The sequence below is a fragment of the Macrotis lagotis genome, chromosome X (genome assembly GCF_037893015.1).
Source record: "Macrotis lagotis isolate mMagLag1 chromosome X, bilby.v1.9.chrom.fasta, whole genome shotgun sequence".
Classification (NCBI taxonomy): Eukaryota; Metazoa; Chordata; class Mammalia; order Peramelemorphia; family Peramelidae; genus Macrotis; species Macrotis lagotis.
In genome coordinates, this window is record NC_133666.1 from 242,734,111 (window position 1) to 242,759,327 (window position 25,217).

General features: G+C 37.2%; 1 protein-coding gene across 3 annotated transcripts; it reads left to right on the forward strand.

Moving 5' to 3' along the window:
• Nucleotides 1–30: 30 nt before the first annotated feature.
• UTP15 (UTP15 small subunit processome component) lies at nucleotides 31–24,389 on the forward strand. 3 transcript variants are annotated; one of them, XM_074207765.1, is made up of 13 exons: nucleotides 31–233; nucleotides 3,351–3,533; nucleotides 3,981–4,073; nucleotides 4,184–4,368; nucleotides 6,086–6,264; nucleotides 7,365–7,490; nucleotides 9,262–9,397; nucleotides 18,562–18,646; nucleotides 21,097–21,246; nucleotides 21,839–21,940; nucleotides 22,286–22,419; nucleotides 23,024–23,082; nucleotides 23,488–24,389. In XM_074207765.1, the coding sequence occupies exons 2-13, from the start codon at nucleotides 3,444–3,446 to the stop codon at nucleotides 23,718–23,720; spliced, it is 1,572 nt and encodes a 523-aa protein (XP_074063866.1). In that variant the 5' UTR covers nucleotides 31–233; nucleotides 3,351–3,443; the 3' UTR covers nucleotides 23,721–24,389. The 3 variants fall into 3 exon arrangements, with proteins under 3 accessions (XP_074063866.1, XP_074063867.1, XP_074063868.1); XM_074207766.1 differs by lacking the exon at nucleotides 31–233 and adding an exon at nucleotides 399–746; XM_074207767.1 differs by lacking the exon at nucleotides 31–233 and adding an exon at nucleotides 762–2,724.
• The last annotated feature ends 828 nt before the right edge of the window (nucleotides 24,390–25,217 follow it).

Sequence of the window (25,217 nt, forward strand, 5' to 3'; positions counted from 1 at the left end):
TCCCACGTCAGACCGGCAGCGCCGGGCGCGGGTGACGCAGACTCGGCGCGACGGGACCGGAAGAAGCCCCGGCGACTGGGCGACGACTCGTGGGCCCGGGCCGCACGTGAATCCCAGGGCTGAGCCCTGCCTCGGCTGCATGGTGTCCGGCGGGGCCGCCGCAGCGGGAGCCGCCCCCCGAGGACCCAGAGAGGCCGCCCCTGCGAGCAGAAGCGCCTCGGCCGTGGGGAGAGGTAAGAGCCGGGGACCGCGCCCCGCGCCCGGGCCCGTGGCCCCCATCCCCGCGGGAGCCGCCGCCTCGTGGCCCGCCAGGCCTCGGCTGGGGCGGGGAGGACCTTCCCAGCGTGGACTCCGCTGCTTGGGGACGAGCCCCCCCTTCTGTGTGCTCGGTCATGTATGTAGCAAAGGGGGGTGCCGGGCCTGTCGGTATGTGCACGGACGGCTGCTGCTGCGCAGGTCGGGGTTCTGCCCTTCCTTCACGAAGAAGCCCCTGACGAGCGGGTGAACTGGGTCTGAGTGAGGGGGCTGGGGCCTCACCGCCTCCTCCAGGGCCCGGCATCCATCAGGACGGCTGGAGATGGCCCTGGATGCAGGGAGACTTGGGCTTTTTGAGGCCAGGCCCCTCCCAGCTGGCTGTTTGACTGAGGTAACTAACGGCCACCAGGTCCTTAAGGTTGCGTGAGAGAGAGGAGGAGAGGAGGTCAGGAAGGACCACTCCAAAAGAGAAGAGGAAAAAATACCGTTGGGTGGGTAAAACCCAATTGTTGAGTGAAAGAAACGAAGCTGGGAGCCTTTTTTCCCCATGGTTTCCCTCCCCTCCTCCCCAAAATGCCAGTCTGGATGGGGAAGACCCTCACGGTTTCTGGCCAAAACAGCAACCATTGCAGTTTGAGTTCCCTGGGAACCAGTCAGGTCCCAAACAGGGGCCAGGTAGGCTTAGCCAGAGACCCATTATTGGCCAGGCATGGAGAGTGATTCAAAAAACCAAGGCTCCCCACTGGATCCAGAATCGTTCAAGTCCTTGTGATCCATATCTGGCCTTTGGACCCAGATAGCTGCTGAAGAGAAAGGAAGACTGGTGACTTTGGCATTGCATGCCCTCACTTAAATGCTACTCCCTCACATGTCGTGGCATCATTTCCCAGATATCTTGCTCTTCTTCCAGAAGTAATATAAACAGCGACCTCTTCCACTAACCGAGCAATAGCACTACTGACAAGTTGGTACACCCCCACACACTCATATATACTCCCTCCTTCCTTCCTTCCTTCCTTCCCTCCTTCCCTCCTTCCCTCCTTCCCTCCTTCCCTCCTTCCCTCCTTCCCAAAGCCTAGTAAGGTTTCTTGGGGAACAGGCCATAAATCATTATGGTATATACATACATATGTGTGTGTGTGTGTGTGTGTGTGTGTGTATGCCCTCAAACCCTCTATCTCTTTCCCCCTCCCTGAGTTCACAGACCCAAGTTAAGAACCCCTGAATTAGACTTTTAAATACTCTTACAAAGCTCCATCCACTTCTTGCAGCTTCAGTATTAATTAATGCAACTCTTTCATAATAGAAAATTTCTGCTTGAATTTCAAACTTCTCCAGCACTTAACCAATTTTTTTGCATAGCTCCCATTAGAGGAAATATGGGAAGAGAAAGGATCTAAGCATTTTGTCTTTAAAAATTTTTTGTAATGTGTGTAATTGCTTTTTTCAAAAATATTAGGTTTTTGAAACTTCAGATGAATATTGTGAAGTTCAGATATGTCTATTTAGGAACATATTGTGTTTTAGATTAGTTTTGATCCCACTAGGTTTATTCAGAAAAGGGGGATTTATTCATTGACTATTTGTTCATACAGTAAATTCATTTCTTTGGTGCTCTTTGAGTTTTTGGCACCTCCTTTAATTTGGCTTGCATAATGTGCTTTTGCTTAAACAATCATTAAAAAGTAGGAAACCTGTTTCTAAGTTATTGCTTCCCTATATTCAGTGATTGGTACTATATTCAGTCATTGGCGTAATGATTCCTTTTAAACTTGAGAAAGTATTTTCCATAATATCTCAGGACTGAATTCAAATAACCCTTTTGATGCCTTTTTTGGGTTGTTTTTAAAAGTCACACCTATGATTTCTTTAGTACAAGAAGTTCTCACTGTGGAAAGTTCCTCTACTGCGAGCCTGTCACTGGTCTACAATGTAAAGAGTTGATTGTAGAAACTGAGAAGTTGTGTGACTTGTGTCAGGTGTTATCTCTAACCAACTTAACCATGCTACCTCTCAAGCTCTTTAAACTTATACTTAGAATCAAAATTTTAAGAAGGGAGTTTTCCTAATATAATATTTTAATGAGGTTCTGAAAATAGTAAGACTTAAATATTCTACCTAGACATTACTTTGTTATCTTGGGCAAATTACTTTTGGTTCCAGTTACCTCATCTGTAAGATAGAGAGTAAATATAGCACCCATCTCATAATGTTGTGAGGATAAAATGAATTAATGTATTGTAAATCTTTTTTTCTTTAATTTTACTTAAGGCAGTGGGGCTAAGTGACTTGGCCAAGGTCACACAGCTAAACCATTATTAAGTGTCTGATGACTGATTTGAACTCGGATCCTCCTGATTGATGCTCTATCCACTGCACCACCTAGCTGCCCCAATGTGGTGTAAATCTTAAGGCATCAGAGAAACAAGAGTTATAATTAGTTTAAAAAAAACACTTCCAGAATGGAAGGTTAGTTTTGTTGTCTAAGTATCTATTATCTAAATTAATTGCTGACACTTGAATCAATTTATAAAACAAATCACACACTATAGTTGTTGTTACAAGGTTGGATCATAAATTAAATGCTATTAAGATCTCTCCAGAATTGTCTTAAGTATGCTGATATTTGTCAGATAACTATCTTTTTAAATATCCTTCTGTTTAGATTCTCCAGTTCTTGCTCTGCATTGTTAGGCAATTAGAAAGCAAATTTCTTGAACCATTTTATTTCAGTATCTTGAAAAGATTCTTTCCTGTTTTATACCCTTTCAATTATAGAAAGTTGATAGAAGGTTCAGTTTAACAGCATTTCTGTATCTTTTATAAGATCGTGTTCGAAACTTATTCTTTCTCTACATGTATATATTTTGTTTATAGAAAACAAAAATTCTGCCTCAGTTTTTGCCTTAAGTGTCAGAAAACTGACCCAAATTTATTGTAAGAACTTGTAACCTTCCCAACTCAGGCTTTTGTTTAGGACTCAAATGACTCACTTTATACCATTTTATTATGTATGCCACCTCAAAGCCTTTTGAAAGTAAGAGGGGTACAAATTTTTGTCCATATGTAAAAATTATATTTCTTGTTTTTTTCAGATTCAAGAAGAGGACATTAAAAATATTAAAGGATACTGTTTTGTACCTAAGGATTACCCTTTTTAGAGGGTAATAGTTCAGTTGTAAGGAATAATGGCTGGTTATAAACCAGTTGTTATTCAGACATTTCCCAAACTTGGTGAGAAAATAACTCAAGATACATTGTATTGGAAAAACTACAAGGTAAGCACCTGAAATAATTAGTAGAAAGTAATTTTTCATTTATATTAATTTTTCCAGTATACAGTTTAGTTTTGGTTTGACTTTCTATACCAAATTAGTATGGTCTAAGTGTTTCAAAAATTTGAAAGCAACTCAGAAACTAATTTAGTGAATGACTTGAAGATAAGGCTAATAATTTGTTTGCCTGTTCTTATTTCTGAATATTTTGTCAGTTGTTAAATGAAATTTCTATAATTCTATCCCTAATTGTTAAACCATAACCTCTTTGCCTTTTCTCATTATAATATAAAGCATTTGTGATCTTTAAAAATTAGTTTTTGATCAGTTTTAAAGATTTATTTGTAAAATAAATCACACTAGTAATTCTTAGAAATTATTTAAAAGAAATTTATATAGATATTAATCCACCAATGCTGAAAGTATATTAATATGACATTTTTTATTTAGACTCCTGTTCAGATAAAAGAGTTTGGTGCAGTGACAAAAATAGATTTTTCTCCAGAGCCTCCATATAATTATGCTGTCACAGCTTCTTCAAGGGTAAGACTTGATATCCTTAAGTCTAGTTTTATGTGGTTTATGCTTAACTTTTGATTCTGGGCGGGGGGATCCATGAAACTCTTTTGCTTTATCTTTGTTGTTTGTCATAGATTCATATTTATGGCCGATACTCCCAAGAACCGATAAAAACCTTTTCCCGCTTCAAGGACACTGCATACTGTGCTACCTATCGACAAGATGGTAGGCTACTCGTGGCTGGCAGTGAAGATGGTGCTGTTCAACTCTTTGATGTGAGTGGAAGGGCACCACTCAGACAATTTGATGGTCATTCAAAGTAAGCATTGCCTCTGATTTCTCTTGGTACGTTTTTTAGTCTAATTTTCTGATCTAGCCTCAAGGAAACTGATGGATCCTGACTTGGAGGTTTAGGTATTGGGTAAAAGCCCAAGCTTAAAGATAGCTAGGGAGCAGGTTGGACTTTTGAGGAGGTACTTAGGAAGCTGTATTATGGGCTTGATGTGCATGCTGGTGAGAAGTAGCTGAGTGGATCTCTATTAGAAGTGAACTGGGTCAGAATTGTTTTTCCATAGAACTACTGGACCGTTTTCTTTCTGATAAACTGCTTGATAATACATAGTTTTATCTGGTAATTGCAGACATTTTGTGGCTGAAATTTATATATAATTTAAATCATTATTATATGTAATTAATTTAACAAGAATATACTGTGTTGATAGTGTGCTGTATCGATAGGTGCTTGAGGGGCATAGAGTTCAGATAAGATCTGTTCCCTACCCTTGTGGAGTTGTCAATCTAGTAGAGAGAAAAGATGAAGCCACAGATGATTTAAGTGCATTAATACAATTCAAAGCAAAGTTCTATATGAAGTCTGAAAGGGAATTCATTATTTACCATGAAGATCTGTATTTGTAATGTGTTATTCATGCTAACTGGAGGAATAGAGAGGAGCATGAAGGGAAGAAGGTGGACATTGGAGGCACAGAGAATTTCATCTATACTAACCTGGTTTAAAGCAGAGAGACAGAGACAGAAGGAATAGCCAAAGATGAAGGGCTCTGAATGCCTAATAAAAAAAGAGTGAATTTTATTCGTTAGATACAAATGAAGTGTTTTGGATCATTCTATAAAGAAGAAAAATTATTAGAGCAGTGGCATGAAGGAAAATTTACCATGAGGAGAATGTGGAGACCTATTAGGGTGCTATTGTCATAATCCAGATAGGTGATTGACTGCTAATGAAATGTTAAGATTAATTTAATAGAACCTATATTGAAGATAGTGAACAATATGTGCACTATGTTTTTCTCTTAGTTCTATTGAAGTTTCCACAAATGCAGAAGTACCTGTTATTTCTTTGTTTTTCAATCTGCCTTCCACATTATGGAGGTTAGATAGTAACCATCTTTGCCTTAAAATATAGTTAGGCCAGAGTAGTATGAGGCATTTAGAAAGTGTCAGTGACAGAACCTGCACCTAGATCTTCCTGACATCAAAACCAGCACTCTAGACATTTATTTATTCATGCTGCCTCTACCTGTGGAAATGTAAACATGTCATTAGGGCAACAGTATCCCCAAAGGTTGCACTTTGACTCACTGAAAATCTCAAATTCTTCACGATACTTTGGCTGAACCTCTCTTTAGATGTTTTTATGTTCACTTTTATGATAGGTTATTTGTGTAAATGTCTTTGCTCCGTATTAGATTATAAATGTTTTTGCAATATAGATGTGTATCATTGTAAGTAAGCCTTTTTTTTTGTTGAACTGAATTAAATTATCAGTTTACTGATACTGCTTCATTAATCTCTTGTTCTGTGACAGCCTAGTCATAGTGTGAAAATGTAAGATGTCTAAATTGAATTGGAGCAAACAGATCTTCATTTTTTCTCAGTTCTCTTCTTCACCTCCAGTCATCCACTTAGGCTTTTTACTATTTTTAATAGCTGCTGAGAATTGACTTTATCAGAATATACCAGAAATAAAATTCCTGTTATAATCTTATGATACTTTACTATTTTTTATCTTTCAGAGCTGTTCATATGGTAGATTTTACAGCTGACAAATACCGCATCCTCTCTGGAGCAGATGATTATACTACTAGGTTATGGGACATCCCGAATGCCACTGAAATTTTATCCTTTAATGAGCATACAGATTACGTGAGATGTGGTTGTACTAGCAAACTTAATGCAGATCTCCTTGTAACAGGTTAGCTTAACATTTTCTGAGGAAGATGATTTGATAGCAGTATACTTTTTGTTATTAGAGAAGGGGGAAATTTTTCTAGTTTCATAGTGAAATTAATTTTATTTCCTCTCCTTTTTGCATAATATTGTCCTTTGTTTTATTCCCTCCCCCTGTCTTCCCCACCTCTGTACCCCTGTTATTATTTGCTTTGAAGCTAGTGTAGTACCTTTAGTTTCATCTGTAAATTGAAGAGATTTATAGCTCATTGGTTACTGAGGTCCCTTGTGATCTGAAGGTCTATGGTAAAGCTATAATGATAAGTCTGTATATCTGAGTAGCAGACTGCCTTCAAAATTCTTTTCTTGCCCCTTGCAAAGTTAATCAGTATCATAGCAAGTTCAGGTACCTTCCTTCTTTTATTGATGCATTTTGTTTTGAGATATCAGTTACCTCCTATTGAAAAATTCTCCTTCTCTGACAATACCTTGCTATTAAACAAGACCACCTAATAGAAGGATGACCTGGCACTCATCTTATTATTTTCCATTTTAATAGTTTTCTGATTTTTAACAGAAAGGAAGGATATATAGTCCTACATGGTAATTTGGGCAGATTCATTTCAGTTATCAACCTTGAGACTTCAGTTGTAGTTAAGTGTCAAAAGTGCTAGAGTTAGATTTATGTAGCCACCTCCACCAGGGTTTTACACCTTCACTTGTTTAGGAAAAAAGCCATAGATTCTGGAGGCAGGAACAAAGGAAAAATAAAAGAAAGCTAGACCCCGCTTAGGAAAACATAACATGTTCCATATGTTGGACATGAGAATTTTAAGATTTGGAGGCTACAGGTGGGATCATCTCATTCCATTCTCCCTGGATAGTGAGGAAGGTGAGACTCAGAGTGATCCTTGGGGCACATGGGCAAGAGTGATCAGGCCTTTGACTGGAAGCCAGACCTACTGACTCCAGAGCCTCCTTTTCCACTGTCTTCAAGGCACGTTTTATACTCAGTGTGGACACATAGATGTCCTGGGATCTTTTGTGCTCTTAGCCAAGCCTTTGAACTTTGTGAATTGTTTAAAAAAGACAACCAATTTCATAAAGCATAAACTGATATTTTAGGTTCATATGACCATACTGTAAAAATGTTTGATGCTCGAGTGAAGAAAAGTGTGCTGACTGTGGAACATGGACAACCTGTGGAGAGTGTTCTGCTGTTCCCATCTGGAGGCCTTTTAGTTTCTGCAGGTATTGGTTTTCAATTTTTTTTTTAAAAAAGAGGTTTAAAATTGGCCTCTCATTGTATACCTATTATTTCCTTTCTGAATTATAGATGGTCATTTATTAGATCACATTTCCTTATTTCATTTGAGCAATTTGTCTTTGTATAACTTCATTTTGTACCTGAATATTTAAAAGTTGTTAAAGGAGTAGAGAGAATCGAGCAGATGTTAAGGGGGACATGAAAAAAGACTAAATAAACATAAATTACCATTATTGTTATTATCTAATACAGGATTATTCTTGACCTTAAATTTTGAATTCAGTACCTGAAACTTTAAGAAGATCATAGTTATTTTTAAGAAGGAAAAGAACCTCAGCAGCCATACCTTGTCAGTGCTTTTGTGTCTCTCCAGCTCAGGGATTGCTGCAGACTTTTGGTCAGAGCCAAAGTTAGGGCAATCTTCAGCTTGATGACCCAGTAGGAAGCTGAATCTTTGAAGAAATCCAAATAGTCTGGACATGTTCTACATAGAGTTTGGACAGAGAGTTTTGTTTTTATATTGCCTTTGGTTTATCTAGATAAACTGTTCAACATGAAGAGACAAAACTAAGGGCTTTTTTCTTTTTAAGTTAGAAAGATAGTCACTGTAGTCCTGAAATGGCTGCAAACTTATGTGTAATATTTACATGTTTTAATATAAGTTACTTTCCATAAAGAGAATTACTGTATTTGATATAGTGGAACTTAAATTAGCTAAATATTAAGCCATTAATAATATTTCACATTATATGGAACTTTTAGGTTCAACATGACTTTTTCACAATGACCTAATTGAATAGGAAGTACAAGTTATTTATTCCTATTTTACAGATAAGAGAACTGAGCCCCAGATGAATGATTTAGGGTTGTGAGATTTAGAGCAGAGTGGAGACATTTAGAGATTACTTGATGGAACTCCCTAATTTTACTGTGAGAAAAATGGAAACTCAGTAGTAGTCATGAAAGTTTCATAGTTATTAAGTGTGCATGTTTCTATTATTTTGTCAGTTATATGTGCATCTTATTCCCAATCCATTATACTCCCCTTTCAAGCCCCCCAGCCCCGAATAGATCTCCCTGACTTTTTTTCCCTCTCTTCTCTTTGTTGTTGTGATTCTGAGGAACAAATTTTTAAAAATTAAGATTTCTAGAGAAGGCTTCAGGTTAGAGAAGATCTGCTTACTGAGAAAAGAGATATATACAGGCTGGGTTCCTATGATCATAATTTTGTGGAAGTTAGATGGCTCAGTTAATACTAGCCTTAGAGTCAGGAGGATAGGAGTTTGAATGTGGTCTCAGACACTTGCCACTTACTAGCTGGGTGATCTTGGGCAAGTCACTTAACTTTGATTGCCTTGTCTGCAGTTGTCCTGATCCATGTTTGACCACTGGACCCCCCCCCCCCACCCCCCATATCCAATTCATATACTTGTCATGGTATCATCTACCTGATGTCATGGTCTTCTTCAAGAATGAAAGACAAGCATCAAATAGGTCATAATTTTGATGAAGTATGTTTTCTTTAAATTAATAGTATTTCATAATCATAAATATATAACATTTTTAATCAATATAAACAGATATTAATAAGTAATGCATTCTCAAGTTTTTGGTTTTCATAAAAAGTTTCAGGTAATTTGTTTTTCAAACAAAATGGACTTTGAAATTGAACAACATTTTGTTCAATAATAACAATTTATGTTTCTAAAGCACTTTTGTGTCTCATTAACATGTGTATTTGATTCTAATTCTTAGGAGGTCGCTATGTTAAAGTCTGGGATATTCTAAAAGGAGGACAATTGCTAGTATCCTTGAGAAATCATCACAAAACTGTCACATGCTTATGTCTAAGCAGTTCTGGACAAAGACTACTTTCTGGATCACTGGACAGGTCAGTATTTTAATTTTGGTCAGAGGCTTAACTTTGTCTTGAAATTAAGAAAAAAATCCTTCTTGGAGCTGTGTATAAAAAACTTGATGAAAATAGATATGGTTCTTTCTCAAAGTTGGCTATAAAGTAAATTACAGTTAAATAAATTTTTTCCTTCACTGATTCCCATTTCCAAAAATTCAGTTTGTTGTGTTGTTACAGTATTCGAACTGTGTATATTGTTTTGTAGTTTACAGTGTGCTTTCCTTTACAACCCCAGGTTAGGTTGGACAAGTGGTATCATTTCTACTTTACTAATAAGGAGATAGGCTTAAAGAGGTTAAATGACTAAGACCAAATTATAGGTAGATAGGATGTGAACTCTTTGTTATTTGTATATAAGGAATCCTAGAAGTCTTAGAGCAGTTTAAGCTTTTATAAGCTTTTAATATTTAAAACTGAATAGGGACGGCTAGGTGGCGTAGTAGATAAAGCACCAGCCTTGGAGTCAGGAGTACCTGGGTTCAAATCCGGTCTCAGACACTTAATAATTACCTAGCTGTGTGGCCTTGGGCAAGCCATTTAACCCCATTTGCCTTGCAAAAAAAACCAACAAAAAAACTGAATACACCTTGCATAGGAATAGTTTTATTTTGTTTTTCCTTTACCCCCTGCAACTTTGTTGAGCTCTTAAGTGGTTTTTTATTTCCTTGGTTCTTGTTATTATCATCTTTTTATGGTTTATTTATTTTCATATTATTACAATAATCTTGGTTGTGAAAGTAAACATAAATCCCTCTGCCCCCCAAAAAGATAGAGAAACCTCAAGAGATAGGAAGTGAGAGAAAAAAAAAAGTATACTTCAGTCTGTGTTTAGAGTCCATCTCTTCTGTCTATGGATTGAGTTGCCTTCTTTATCAAATTAGTCCAACAGAGGAGTTGCTAATACTAGCTGTATTTCCCCTCCATCTTATTCCTCCCCCCCTCCCATTTATTCTATTCTCTCTCTCTCCTTTCACCCTATTCCTCCTCAGAAGTGTGTTGTATCTGACTATCCTCTCCTATGATCTTCCCTCTCTTCTATCACATACCCCCCCTTCCTCTCCTCTGTCCCCCCCTTATCCCATCCCTTTCCTCTCATTTTTTTCTAGAGTAAGATGGATTTCTATACCCTATTGAGTGTGCATGTCATTTCCTCTCTGAGCCATTTTTTTAATAAAGAAATATTTTATTTATTTTGAGTTTTATAATTTTTCCCCTATTCTTGCTCCCACTCCCCACAGAAGGCATTTTGCCAGTCTTTACATTGTTTCCATGGTATACATTGATCCAAATTGAATGTGATGAGAGAGAAATCATATCCTTAAGGAAAAAAAATAAAGTATAAGAGATAGCAAAATTACATAATAAGATAATGGCTTTTTTTTTTTTCTAAATTGATCTTTCTTCAAACTCCACAATTCTTTTTCCTGGATACAAATGGTATTCTCCATTGCAGACAGCCCAAAATTTCCCCTGATTGTTGCACTGATGGAATGAGCAAGCCCATCAAGGTTGATCATCACCCCACATTGCTGTTAGGGTGTACAATGTTTTTTTGGTTCTGTTCTCTGAGCCATTTCTGATGAGAATGAAGGCTCACTCATTCCCTCTACCTTCCCCCCTTCCAGTTCATTGCAAAAGCTTTTACTTGACTCTTTTATGTGAAATATATCTCATTCTACCTCTCCTTTCCCTTTCTCCCTTTATCACTCATTGACTCCATTTTTATATATTATATTCAACTCTCTCCTGTACCTTGTCTATTTATGCACCTTCTAACTGCTCTTATAAATGATAATCTTTACATTGTTTCCATGCTATGCATTGATCAAAATTGAATGTGTTGAGAGAAAAATCATATCCTTGAGGGAAAAAATAAAGTATTAGAGATAACAAAATTATGTAGTTCATAAGACAGTTTTTTTTAATTGAAGGTAGTAGTCTTTGGTCTTTGTTTAAACTCCACAGTTCTTTCTCTGGATACAGATAATATATTCTCTGTCCCAGATACCCTGAAATTTTCCTGATTATTGCACTGTTGGAATGTGCAAGTCCATTAAGGTTGATAATCACCTCCATGTTCCTGTTAGGGCGTACAGTGTTCTAGTTCTGCTTATCTTGCTCAGCATCAGTTCACTGCTCTTATAAATGAGAAGCTACATATGAGTTCTCAGTATCTTCCCATTCAGGAATACACGCAGTTCAACATCATTAAATCCCTCATAATTTTCTTTTTCCATCCACCCTCTCTATGCTTCACCTGAGTCCTGTACTTGAAGATCAAAATTTCTTTTCAGCTTTGGTCATTTCAACAGGAAAGTATGAAAGTTCCCTGTTTCATTGAAAGTTCATCTTTTCCTCTGAAAGAGGATATTATTCAGTTTTGCTGGGTAGTTGATTCTCAGTTGTAAACTATGCTCTTTTGCCTTCCTGAATATCCTATTCCAAACCCTTAATGTAGACACTGCCAGATCCTGTGTAATTCTGACTAGTGCCATGATAATTGAATTGTTTCTTTCTAGCAGCCTCTGTAGTATTTTCTCTTTGACTTGGGAGTTTTGTTTGGCTATAATATTCCTGGGAATTTTCTTTTGGGGATCTCTTTTCAGGAGGTCATCAATGGATTCTCTAAATTTCCATTTTATCTGCTGCTTCTAGGATCTCAGGGCAATTTTGCTGAATTATTTCTTGAAAAAATGAAGCCTAGACTCTTTTCCTGGTCTTGGCTTTAAGGTAGCCCAATAATTTTGATCTCTTTCCCAGGTCAGTTGTTTTTCCTGTGAGATATTTCACATTTTCTTCTAGTTTTTCAGTTTGGGTTTATTTTATTGATTTTTGATTCCTTGCAAAGTTATCAGCTTCCTTTAGTTCCATTCTACCTTTGAAGGAATTATTTTCCTCAGAGAGGTTTTCCAAATGGCCAATTCTGGTTTTTAAGGCAATTCTTCTCATTTTGCCTTTTGGACTGCTTCTTCCATTTGACTTAAACTGGTTTTTAATATTATTTTCTTCAGTATTTTTTTGTATCTCCTTCACCAGGCTGCTGATTTTGGTTTTCATGATTTACCTGCATTGCTCTCATTTCTCTTCCCACTTTTTTCCTCTACCTCCCTTATTTGATTTTCTTTTTTTGTTTGTTTTTATTTTTGGCAAGGCAATGGGGTAAAGGTGGCTTGCCCAAGGCTGCACAGCTAGGTAATTATTAAGTGTCTGAGGTCGGATTTGAACTCAGGTACTCCTGACTCCAGGCCTGGTGCTCTAGCCACTGAGCCACCTAGCTGCCCTGCCCTTATTTGATTTTCAAAGTCATTTTTGAACTCTTCCATAGCCTGAACCCATTTCCTATTTTTCTCTGAGGCTTAGGATACAGAAGCTTTGACTTTGACATCTTCTGAGTGTGTTTTGATCCTCCATGGGATCAAAGTAATTTTCTTTTTTTTTTTTTTAGGTTTTTTTGGCAAGGCAAATGGGGTTAAGTGGCTTGCCCAAGGCCACACAGCTAGGTAATTATTAAGTGTCAGAGACCAGTTTTGAACTCAGGTACTCCTGACTCCAGGGCTGGTGCTTTATCCACTGTGCCATCTAGCTGCTCCCGGATCAAAGTAATTTTCTATGGTCAGGTTCTTTTTCTGTTGTTTGCTCATTTTCTTGGCCTATGACTAATTTATTGCACTTTCAAAGCTTTTGGGGTTTTTTGGGATACCCCTGGAACCCCCAATTCCTTCAAGCTCTTATGATGTCTCTGACTGTGCTCCTGACCTGTGCTTTGGTCTATGGATGACCACAAGCACTCAATTCTTGCCCTGGAGTTGTGAGGAGGGTTCCTACTCCTCTATGGTGGTATGGGGGCCTAGAATATGACCAAGGTCTGAGTATGTGCAAAGTAGCAGAGTCCTGCCCCAAGGATAGCAGAGAAACCTCTGCAATCTCTCCCCATCCCCTTACTGTCTGTGGTGGGCTGAGCATTCTGGAAGCAGCTGCTGAGTGACTGCAGCCACCATAAGACTGCTCCAAGGCTGGTGCTGGCCCAGGCTCCATGCTCACTCTGGTGCAGCAGAGTTCTCTCACAGACCCTTCAAGCAGTCCCCAGTGATCCCTGGGCCAAGAGATCTGTAAACTGCCCCCTCTGCCGCAGATCAGGGACCCAGGCACCCCATGGACTGTTCCTGGAAGACTGGAGTTGGTTTGCTCCTGTGGGGTGTGGCCATGGCCTGGCTGTGCTGCAGCTCTTTTCAACCTCCAGTTCCAATGAAACAGACCTTTCCCTTGGGTTTTCCAAGTTGTCTTGGAATGGGAAATTGTTTACTCAATTTTTCTGTGATTCTGCCCCTCTAAATTTTGGCTAGTCATAATTTTGCAATTTTTAGAGCTTTTTAGGGATGAGGTTCTGGAAATTTCTGCCTTCATGCTGCCATCTTAACTCTACCCTCCAGGTTTGGTTCTTGGTATTATCTATAAAAAGGAATTATTTTAATATCATGGATACTTTAAAAAATATTCACTTAATGCATTATATTTGTTATGATTTTAATATAGGATATTTATACTCATAAGTAAAACCATAAATGAATTGGACTGATAATTTTACTTAATAATTTACTTTGTTTTGGCATTGAAATCTGATTCACCTCATGTTGTAGCCTGTTCTGGTCTGCATTTTAAGATAGATTTTATAACAGAAAGTTCAGAATAATTCAGATAATTTTAAAAATCAACAAAATATAGTGGGAGCTTTTCATCACGTTTCACTCTTTTTTATTCCTGACTTTGAAAAAATGGTCTACTGCAGCAAGTTGACTGAGAAAGCCTTTTCCCATCTTACATTTTTATTATTGATTATTTATAGAAAAACATAGATTATTCTTACAGAGATTCTAGAGGAATGAGAAAGTATGTGTATGGGCCAGTGATGTTATTTTCTTAGTGTCACCTTTTAGGTTTTTGAGGATTTTTTAGTTTAATTCATGATTTTGGGGGTTGTTTTAAAAAAAACTTTTTTGGGGTCTCTTAAAAATTGATCTCAAGTAGTTTTAAAATTATATCTTTTTTTTCATCTATTTGTTTTAGGCAAATCATTTTCAGTTTCCGCTTAAGTGTGTTTGCTCCCTCTCCCTGTACATTTAGGTACTGAAGCGAGTCCAAATATGGTTGCTTACCTGTTGTTTTAAGAGTAGATCACTATAGGGGTAGCTAGGTGGTGCAGTGGATAGAGCACCAGCCCTGGAGTCAGGAGTACCTGAGTTCAAATCCGGCCTCAGACACTTAGTAATTACCTAGCTGTGTGGCCTTGGGCAAGCCACTTAACCCCCACTGCCTTGCAAAAAACCTTAAAAAAAAGATCACTATAAAAAAGAACAACTTCAATATGTTGTCTTAACTTTTCTAGTCCTTTCCTTTATATCCTTAATTTCCTGCATATCTGATATTTCATTGTTGCATAGCAAGGACCCTGGATTTCCAAAGGATATGTCAGCAGAGCAACAAGCTCTAAGAGGTTCCTTCAGGTTAGAAAGTTTGGTCTCAGCAGCAGACTGCTATTTGAAGACTCACTTTGATAAGTTTGGAGAGGATCCTGTAATTCCCCATGGGTGAATGAATTCTTTGATCATTGCAACCTATAAAGTAAAGAAAGTTACAAAATGACTCTTGATTTAGTGTGGTCCCTTTTTTTCTTCATTGATAATGACATTAAAAGGATCCAAAAGCATTGAGAATCAATTTTTCAATCACTTAACAGATGTTGCCTGTTGATGATCTAAATGTGAAATACTTGTCTGGAGGATGTACTGCTGGAGGAATTGAATCATGTTAATCTTGACATTCTCAGTAGTACAAAGAGACCCAAAGAGCCTGGAAACAACTTAGCCAGAAAGCACTTGTTTTTGCCAATGCGGAGAGTGATGGCAACTAAGGGTAACATGGGATTATAAAGTCTTCCAGAGTTGGATTTTGGTAATTTAATGAACATCATTTCATTAAGAAATGAGAACTGGAGGAAAGCAAGTTTTACAGAAAGCTTGGGAAAAAATCTAGAAGAACAAGGGTAACAAACAGATGGAAGATAGAAAAGTCTGTCAGGATTTCTGTAATATAGTTCTCCATGGTGTGTTTTTCTATATTTGACTTTTTTGGGGGGGGGGGGTTTACAAGGCAATAGGATTAGGTGACTTGTCTAAGGTCACACAGCTTAGTAAATATTAAGTGTCTGAGGTCAGATTTGAACTCATATCCTCCAGGACTCCAGGTCTCTATTCTCTGTACCACCTAGCTGCCCCTTCATTTGATTTCTTAATATCTTAATCTTCAAGGTATTTTAAGAAGGTGTAGAAAGAACTAAAGAAAATAAAAACTAAAAGACACTAAAGAAATTGGAGTTAAATATGCCCAGTGGAGATGGGTCCCTAGTAGAGGCACTTCTGTTTGGGGGGGGTGGTGAACAATTAATTTTAAACATCTCTGATTTTACTGCCTCCAAAAGCAATGTAAAAATGTCAGTAACTAAATTTAGGGACATATATTTTCATACTTGTAATTCAAGAATATTTTTGATGAAGGTGTCCTGAAGAAACAGGCAACTTTTACAAGTGACATTCTACAGCAGAATATAATTTCACAGTCACAAAGTTGAAGAAAGGTATAACAAATTTAAGATTGCTCTTTACATTTTGTTGACTGTAATAAAAACTTTAATCTAGTGGAACAGAATTTCCTTCCAGCTTTCTCTGAAAAATAAAGCAACAGAGAATTTTACACAACCATAAATATGGAAGCAAGGCATTTGTAAGACGTTTGCTTGCTGGAATAGGCCTATTGTCTCTTGGTTCTCATATACATTTGAATAAATGCTCTGTAAAACTCTACATGTATCTTGAATACTATAGAAAAATAATGGACTCAGAACTGAATAAGAGACGAGGTCTAACTGCATTTGGAAGATTGCAAGGTGCCATTAATGACCATTGCCGCTATGTGACTGTGAATGTGGGACTGCCATAATCTGGGAGGAAACAAAATAGCAATTGAACCAGAGAGCAATGGAATGATGCATGGTGGTTATCAGTAGATGATAGCATCTTGTGCCAAGAGAATTGGCATGAAGAATAATATCAGAAGCATAGTTTGGGAATAGAAGTAAGTGGTTGGGATATCTGATGTGTACTCCATTGGAGTCCACAGTTGCCAAAAAGAGATTTCTTCCAGTTCTAAAGCTGTGAACTTGTGATACTTGTGATCCATACATGAATGGAGCCACCTCCCCCCCCACCATGTTATGTTTTCAGGATTATGAGAAGGCATGGATGGATGAATGAGCTGTAGTTGTCACTACTTGAGGGAGTTATACCTGTTTATCCATCTGTTTAAATGAACCTGTTCATTTGTTCAGCTTCACTTTATCTCTTCTGCCTCTTTTTTTGGTACAATTTTTTCCCCTTGTTCCTTTGTTTTCATATCTCCAGTGTAAATTATAGTGTCTTTGGGTCAATGGAACATTGTTTGCAGACTGTTTCAACTCCTTTATTTTTTGGGAAAAATACTTAACTTTTTTCAGATATAAGTCAACTTGTCCAATGAGTACTTCCAGTGATAGTCCTATGAACTTTTTTTTTCCATCATCTGGGAAACAGTTGGCTCTTTAAAATGTCATCACTCTTTTGTAGCTTATTAAATCTCGTTCTCTTAAAAGTTTAAGGTTTTGACAAGTAGGTGACTGAACTGTCTTTGAGGATCGTTTTGCTAAGAATCTTATTCCTTAGCAAAATAGATTTTTTTTTAATCCCAGAAAATTTTCTTTATTCTTATTATAGTTGCCATCTTAACATTAGGATTTGCTGTCCTGATGTACTTTTAGCCTGAGTAAATATACAATAACAATTTTTAACCATCCTTAAGTATTCCTCTACAACTTTTACAGTATTAAAGTCTGTATTTCCTCTTTGAAGGCATTGTTTCTTAATAAATTAATAAATGTAAATTTGTATTTCCTTGAGTCTTTAGTTGGTGCACTAGTATAGATATGCAGCATTTGTTGATTATGTCAAAGTTATTTTATTTAGATATGCGAATTGATTTTAAACCTGGAATACAATTTTGGGAAGACAAGGATTGAATCTCTTTTTATTCTTCTGTCTTCTCTAATATTCAGTAAAAGCACTGTCTATAATAGGTATATGGTAAATGAATGAAAGAAAGAAAGTTAATTGACTATCTGAAAGTCTAAAAACTTCCTACTGTGCCTTTGGAGTCCTCATGGATAGTGAAGGCTTATTTCAATCCTTAGTTTCTTTATCTTATAATCCTTAAATTCTAAGTTTCTGTATCTTGTAAAACAAGAGAATTAAACTAGATATAGTATTAAAGGTCTTTTAATTCTAGGTTTTAAATATTTAATGATAATTAACTAGTGGTAGATTTTGCCAGTATTGATCCTTTTATTTCTCTGATTATGGTAAAATTTGCCTGGATCTTCATTAGGGATTATTCACATTTCATAATGATATTTGTGGACTTGATTATTTAATATAGGCAAATTGCCAGAGAATTGAAGTGATTTTCTTAAGAAGAAGAGGGTGAATCTTCAGATCCCGGACCCAGTATTCTTGGCTCCCCTATTGGAGTGACTCTGGGATGTGCCAGAGGACCTGAGTCCTTGAAGGAGCCAGAAAGATCTCCTTGTCCACTCTGCAGCTCCAGCTTGATCTCTTGCAGTTTGACTCCAGGCTCAATAGATTTTAGTTCAACAGTCTCAATAAAGTACAACCTGCAGCAGAATTACCTACTGTTTTGTTCTGTTAATGACTTTACTCCTGTAAGTGTTCTTGCAATCTATATAAGTGACGAAGGTGAAAAAAAGATAGACCTTTAGGAGTATCAGGTTCGTCTGGTGGAAAGAGGGCTGGACATGGAGAAAGGGAACTAGATTCTAGTTCTTCCTGTAGTTCTGATATTTTTCTAAATACAGATTTATTGAATTTGGGAAGCTCCATGCTGAAACTTTTGATAGTTCATATCATTGTTCGTGTTTTAATAAGTACATCTTTATGCTCATGTTTGTTTTCTTAAACATTTTATATTTTATAATGCATTGTGTACTTTTTACTAAAAAGTTCCAAGAACAGTTATAACTGAGTTTCTCTTCTTAATAGGAAAGTGAAAGTGTACAGCACGACTTCCTACAAAGTTGTGCACAGTTTTGATTATGCGGCCTCAATTTTAAGCCTGGCGTTGGCAGTAAGTATCTGTGCAGGGTTCCTTTTGCTATGTGTTTATTTCTTTAAACTAGCCTTTATCCATTCTAGACAGATTAGAAAATTAGGGTTCATAATTTAGTCTGAAGAATTTTCTCCTGCCAGAAATGTTTGAGACTGTGTAGAAAATATTATATTGTTTCATTTAATGACTTAATGTAATGTATTATATGGGGTAGCTAGCAGATAGAGTGTGAAGTCAGGAGTCAGGAAGATCCTAAGTTCAAATCTGACCTCAGACATTCACTAGCTGTGTGACTCCAGACAAGTCACTTAACCTTGTTTGCCTCAATTTCCTAATCTGTAATATGAACTAGAGAAAAAAAAATGATAAACCACTCCAGTATCATTGCCAAGAAAATCCCATCACAAATAGTTGCACACAAAAACGACTCAGTGACAACAGTGCAGTATGTACCAAAATATCAGATGAGAACTAAGAAGAACACAATTTTTAAGCGCATCCAATCCAACGAACATTTATTAAATACTTCCTGTGTACACTTTGGTATAGTGCTAGGTACTATAGGAATACAAAGATAAATGAAATGACCCTGTTCTCTCAACTTAGAGTCTAGTCATGTATTTGTATAAGTGTATTACAAGATAGAGGCAAGGCAATTTTTGGGAATAGACACTATTAGAAGGTATTGGACAGCTCCTGTGCCAAGTCAGATAGGGGCAATTAGCAGAAGAGGGACAGAATGGTCTTGCTATGGTGAGTTGAAATACAATGAGTATGTTAGAGCCGGTCAGTGTGATTATATGACTTTTTCTGACTTTGGTAGCACATAAGTAGGAACAGAAGAGGTGGCTGGTAGAAGTTTTACAAGATGAGAGTTTGGCAAGGTGTGAGCAACAGTAGTTCAGGAGAACAAGGGATTCAGAAATGGAGGAGGAAAGTAGTATTGCTGGTCATCTAAAGGGGGTAGGAGGTGACGAAAAAGGAAGAAAAGTGCTTAGAGCCCGAGGGATTAAAGGTCACAGAATAATTTTAGGAGAAATAAGCCAACAGGCATTTTATTAAGAACTTACATTGTGTTAAGAGCTAAGAATATAAATATAAGCAGAAAGAAAGATATTTCCTGCCCTCAAGGACCTTATATTCTAAGGGAGAAGGTTATGGCATCAAAAAAAATTGAAAATGGTCAGAGGGAAGGGAGAGAGGTACCATGGCATAAATTCAGAGAGTCAGAGAAATGGAGCCCAGAGAAGAATGGAGACATGACTAGACATTCCTTAAAATGGAGATTCCAATCTCCAAAGTGGAAGTGAGCCTAGGGGCCTCATGTCTTTCTGTTGTGAAAAGGCCAGGGGCAGAATGGTCTTCAAGGGTGAGGAGGCAACTGTGGCATGAATGAGAAACAATGGAGAGTGAGGAGGGGAGCCTAGGGAGAAAGAAGGCATAGGGAGAGATGGAAGTCATAGGGTATTATGACTGGATAAAAAAGAACTTCAGAGTTCCTGAATATGGATATGGAATAGATGTGGGTGGTGGCAAAAGCAAGGACATGACTCCTGTTTGTAATAGGTGGAGTGTGGGATTAGAAGGTTATAGATGTTGGGTATATTGAGGAGGGCAGGAGTTGGGGTAATGAAGGAGATGATACTAACTAAGGACATCAGGATCTGGATTGTTGAGTAAAGGAAGAGAATGATGGCAGAGGGAGGGGGGAGAGCATGAAAATAATATTGGGGGAGCAAAGAGTATTCCCAGTTCTCCTTCTAGGACCATTGTATAGGGCTTACAAGAAGGTGCATCTAGTCCTGGGAAGGATGGCCAGGGATCCAATGTCCACCCTAGTACAGAAATTGCAAAATAAAGAATCTCTCCCCTGTGTATGATATTTTCTCTCCTCTAAACAAATTGAAGGCTTTTTAGGATCACTGATTTATTTAGAGTTTTTAATAGTATAAGAATCATAATTCAAAGAACTCTGTGACCTTAGACTTGTTCCTGGGGCTCTTTATATTCATCTGTAAAGTGAGGGGGGTTGTTCCTTGATTGATTGAATGGCCTTTGATGTTCTTTCCAGCTCCAGATCTATGCTCTTATCATCCCTTTGGAAAGTCCAGTAGTCAAGACTAACTGTGAGAATTTAAGAAGACTCAGTAGTTTGGAGAAGAAATAAAAATATTTTAAAACTCTTCCAAGATGTAGTTAACGCTATTCATGTTATCTTACAAATTTTTAGTGAAGCAGTATGAAAATATAAGCCATTTACCATGTGTGTTTATCCCAGCTGATAGTAAAATAAAGTTCTCATTCTTTTCTACTTGATGAATTTAGATTTTTGATTACCTAATGATATAGCAATATAATAAGCTGCAGTAAATATCCCTGTAAAGCCTATTCAAGATAAAGAGGAATTTTGATTGGTACAACATACTTTGGTTCGCCAGTACTTAACAATGTTTAAAAATTCATTTCAGCGTGAAGACGAGACTATAGTTGTAGGAATGACTAATGGAGTGCTAAATGTTAAACATCGAAAACCTGAAGCAAAAAAGGATCCTTTTCCAAGGAGACGAAGACCTGCGTATAGAACCTTTGTTAGAGGGAAAAATTACATGAAAAAGCAGGTATTTCAGGAGGAGGAGGAGAATAAAGTAACCCCTTCATTTCTTTATTTTCAACATAAACTGTACTTCATTAAAGAATGGCCAAGCTAGCCCTTAAAGAAAGTTATTAGAAAGCATCAATTCTTTGAATGACAAAATAGGAATGATATTGGAGATTTGATAAGGGGGGAGTATTTTTATAAGGTATTCTCAGAAGAGAAGGTTCTTGGTAGAAGTTATGATTTCTTTAGCATTTAGTTTATCTATTACATATATATAATTTATAACTTTGTATTATAGTTGTAATACAACTTAGTGGAATTCAATTTCTTCCCACTTTCCTATATTTTATCTTGTAAGCATAATGATACTTGTAGTTTGAATATTTACCATGTGTGTTTATCACAGTTGATAGTAAAATGAAGTTCTCATTCTTTTCTACTTGCTGGATTTAGATTTTTGCTTACCTAATGATATAGCAATATAATAAACTACAGTCAATATTGAATTGATAAATTTCTCTCTTCCTTGCTTCTGTGGAAAGTAATAATGAAAAAAATCACTTACAAAGAAAAATTTAGATTTTTTTCTTGTTTAAAATTTGTCTTTCTAGGATGATGTTTTGGTCAGCAGACCATTAAAGACATACTTAGAGACATATGACAGAGATTTGAAGAGCTTTCAGGTTTCCAAAGCCCTTGATAGAGTCCTTCAGGTGAGAAACATCATTTTTTCCCTATAATTGTTTTATGTGGAGTGTAATTACCAGAATTCAAGAACACAGGAGAAAAACCTTTTAAAATATTTTAGTGGGGCAGCTAGTTGGCGCAGTGAATAGAGCAGTGGATTAGAGCACCGGCCCTGGAGTCAGGAGTACCTGAGTTCAAATCCGGCCTCAGTCACTTAATAATTACCTAGCTGTGTGACCTGGGGCAAGCCACTTAACCCCATTGCCTTGCAAAAACTTAAAAAAAAAGTTTTAGTAATGTTAATGACTTTGACTTTGGAGTATACTGTGTTGTCTACTCAGGTTGATTGACTTTTTTCCATTTTATTTTAGCCCAGGTTTAGAGTCAAACAGCCTGAAGTTACAGTTGCTGTCATTCAAGAATTAAATCGAAGAGGAACTCTTTCAAATGCCCTTGCAGGGAGAGATGAAAAACAACTTAGTATTATTCTTAGTTTCTTGATAAGGTATGCTTTGTAGTTCTTAAAACGACAGTCTTTTGAACCTGAAAACCTTGTTTCCAAATTAGAGAAATTATTAAAAGAGTGAGGAACCATGGCGTAATAGAGAGTTGATCTTGAAGCCAGGAAGACTTGAATTCAAGTCCTGCTTCACTGTACTTCCAAGTTCATCTGTACTTCCCTCACTGTTCTGAGCAGCTCTATAAAGCACTAAGTGCAAAGAAGGTGCCAACCTGCATGGGAAGGAGAGTTTCCTCACCTGGTGGAAGATCACCATATACAGGTGCAGGTCCATCTCCCTTTTAGTAACTCACACTTGTATATTTCACATAATACTTTCCTCACACCTGTCCCATGAAGTTGGTAGTAGAAATATAATTCCCTTTCTAACTTCTATTAAACAAATGAGGAAACAATGGAAGAGACTAAACTTTTAGGGACATATAGTCATTTAAGCAGGAAGGGTCACTAAAGCCAGGATTTGAACTTTACCAGACCTTCTGATGTGAAATCCAGTGTGCTCCAAATTTTGATTTTTATAGAATTGGTATAACAGAACAGTGTTGACTTCCAATTTTTGATTCTGATAAACCAATTTTTTACTTTGTAGACATCTGGCTGAGCCAAGATTTACCCCTGCTTTGATCAATGTTGCTGAAATGGTTATTGGTAAGTTTGTTTGTTTGTTTCTAAGGTTTGAGGACTTCAGATTTAAGCAATTTAATAAAATTTTGAAAATGCTAAAATTGTACTTACAATTCAGTTCATACATAATTAGCAATCATTTCAAATATGTCAGATTGATAATTGACAGTAATATATCACTTTATTAAAAATGTTTTCTTATGTTATCTCATTTGATCTCTTATAGAGGGATGTGACTGTAGTTATTGTACAAATGGTTTCTATGCTTACGCCTTCACTAAAAAAATGCTAACTATTAAGTAACAAAACAAGTGGTTTTGACACTTTGTCAAACACTAATACAAATTCTACTGGTTATAAAAGTACATCTGCCCTCAGAGTGGAAAGGATGTTTTAGTGACCATGGTTTGTTTGCTTTTTCCCCCCTAGACATATACTTACCTGTGATTGGACAGTCATCAGTAATTGACAAACAGTTTTTGGTACTTCAAGAGCTTGTGGAAAAAGAGATTAGTTACCAAGGACAACTATTGGAAGCTTTGGGGATGATGGACATGCTTTTTGCTACCATGATAAGAAAAGAAAGCACTTCCATGTCTGACAATAAATCAAATGGTCTTTCCAGGGAACAAGAACGAGATACAAGCAGTTTGCCTGTTTGATGCCTTGGTTGGTTAATAATACCAACCTTTAAATGAACTTTAGCCTGTTCAGTATTGGAAAAGGAACTGCTTGGTGAGTGACTCCCTGGGGTAACTTCATACAAGAAGAAACTCATCGGAATGTATTTTTCAAGAGAGACTGAAATAGTGATGTTTAGAAAATAAATATCTCCTTCAGATGTGATTTTTTTTTTTTTGTGAAATAATTTTGTTTCTCCGTTTTTAATAATTTTATAAAATCTTCAGATTGGAGGATGGTTTTGCTTTTGTCTGACTCTTTCTGTACTGGAAACAGTTCATTTTAAGTGTTGTTAACATGAGCTGATGTTTTGATTCAGCAAGCTTTCCACATCAGAATTTGGGAGAGAGAGAGAAGCCTTCATAGGATATCATATTCATATTAAGAACAAGAAGCACCTAGGGGGCAGCTCTGGCCCTTGAAGTCAGGAGGATCTATGTTCAAATCTGGTCTCAGATAGTCGATACTGATTATCTGTATGATCTTGGGCAAGTCACTTGAACCCCATTGCCCCATACACCCTGAAAAACCCAAACTCAAGTGTGTGAGGTAGGAGGAGCCCCACTGGACCATGCTTCCACTCAGATACCTTTTTTTAAATAAAGATTTTATTTGTTTTGAGTTTTACAGCTTTTCCCCCTGATCTTACTTCCCTCCCCCCACCCCCCACCCCCCACTGAAGGCAATTTATCAGTCTTTACATTGATCCCAATTGAATGTGATGAGAGAGAAATCATATCCTTAAGAAATAGCAGGATCAGACAATAAAATATCAGGGTTTTTTTTTTCTAAATTAAAGGAAATAGTCCTTGGTCTTTGTTCAAACTCCACACTTCTTTCTCTGGATGCAGATGGTATTCTCCATTGCAGACAGCCCCAAATTGTCCTTGATTGTTGTACTGATGGAATGAGCGAATCCATCAAGGTTGATCAGATACCTTTCTTTAAAACTCAAGAATTTTTCAAATTTTGTATTCAGTGCATTTCCAGTTCTAGAGAGGGCACTTAGCATCCCCTACCAGACTAGCTGTCCCATACCTTGAAGCTCTTAGCTAATGATGGAAATGTAGACATTGGAATTTATACCAATTTTGCTTCAGCATGGAGGAAGTGGTTTATTCTTTGCCAAATCATTTGAATGTATTAACATTCAGTGCCTAGAAATGATTTCATTTATACTTGAATGTTGAATAATTTTTCTAGATGAGGAAATACCATCAGAGCCCTCTGGTTTGTATATTCCTTTATAGTCAGGACGTACTCACACCATATTTCCAGCCTTTCTGGTTCTTGAGCCTGGCTTTTCTTTAGTCTCAGAGAAAGACTTTTGATATTCCTCTTCTGATAGCCATACAGATACTTTAATGTTAATTTATCCTTCAGTCTTTTTAAAAGGGAGAGAAAGTGTTGGGAAAAGAATTAAATAATACCATAGGCTCATAAAATCAACTTCTTTTTATAATCCTTTTTGAGCTCTT

Excerpts from the sequence above, each read along its gene's own strand:
- UTP15 (XM_074207765.1), top strand. The coding sequence starts at position 3,444 with ATGGCTGGTTATAAACCAGTTGTTATTCAGACATTTCCCAAACTTGGT. Across the intron at positions 7,491-9,261 it reads AGGCCTTTTAGTTTCTGCAG|GAGGTCGCTATGTTAAAGTC; the intron begins GTATTGGTTTTC and ends TCTAATTCTTAG. Across the intron at positions 18,647-21,096 it reads TTTTAAGCCTGGCGTTGGCA|CGTGAAGACGAGACTATAGT; the intron begins GTAAGTATCTGT and ends AATTCATTTCAG.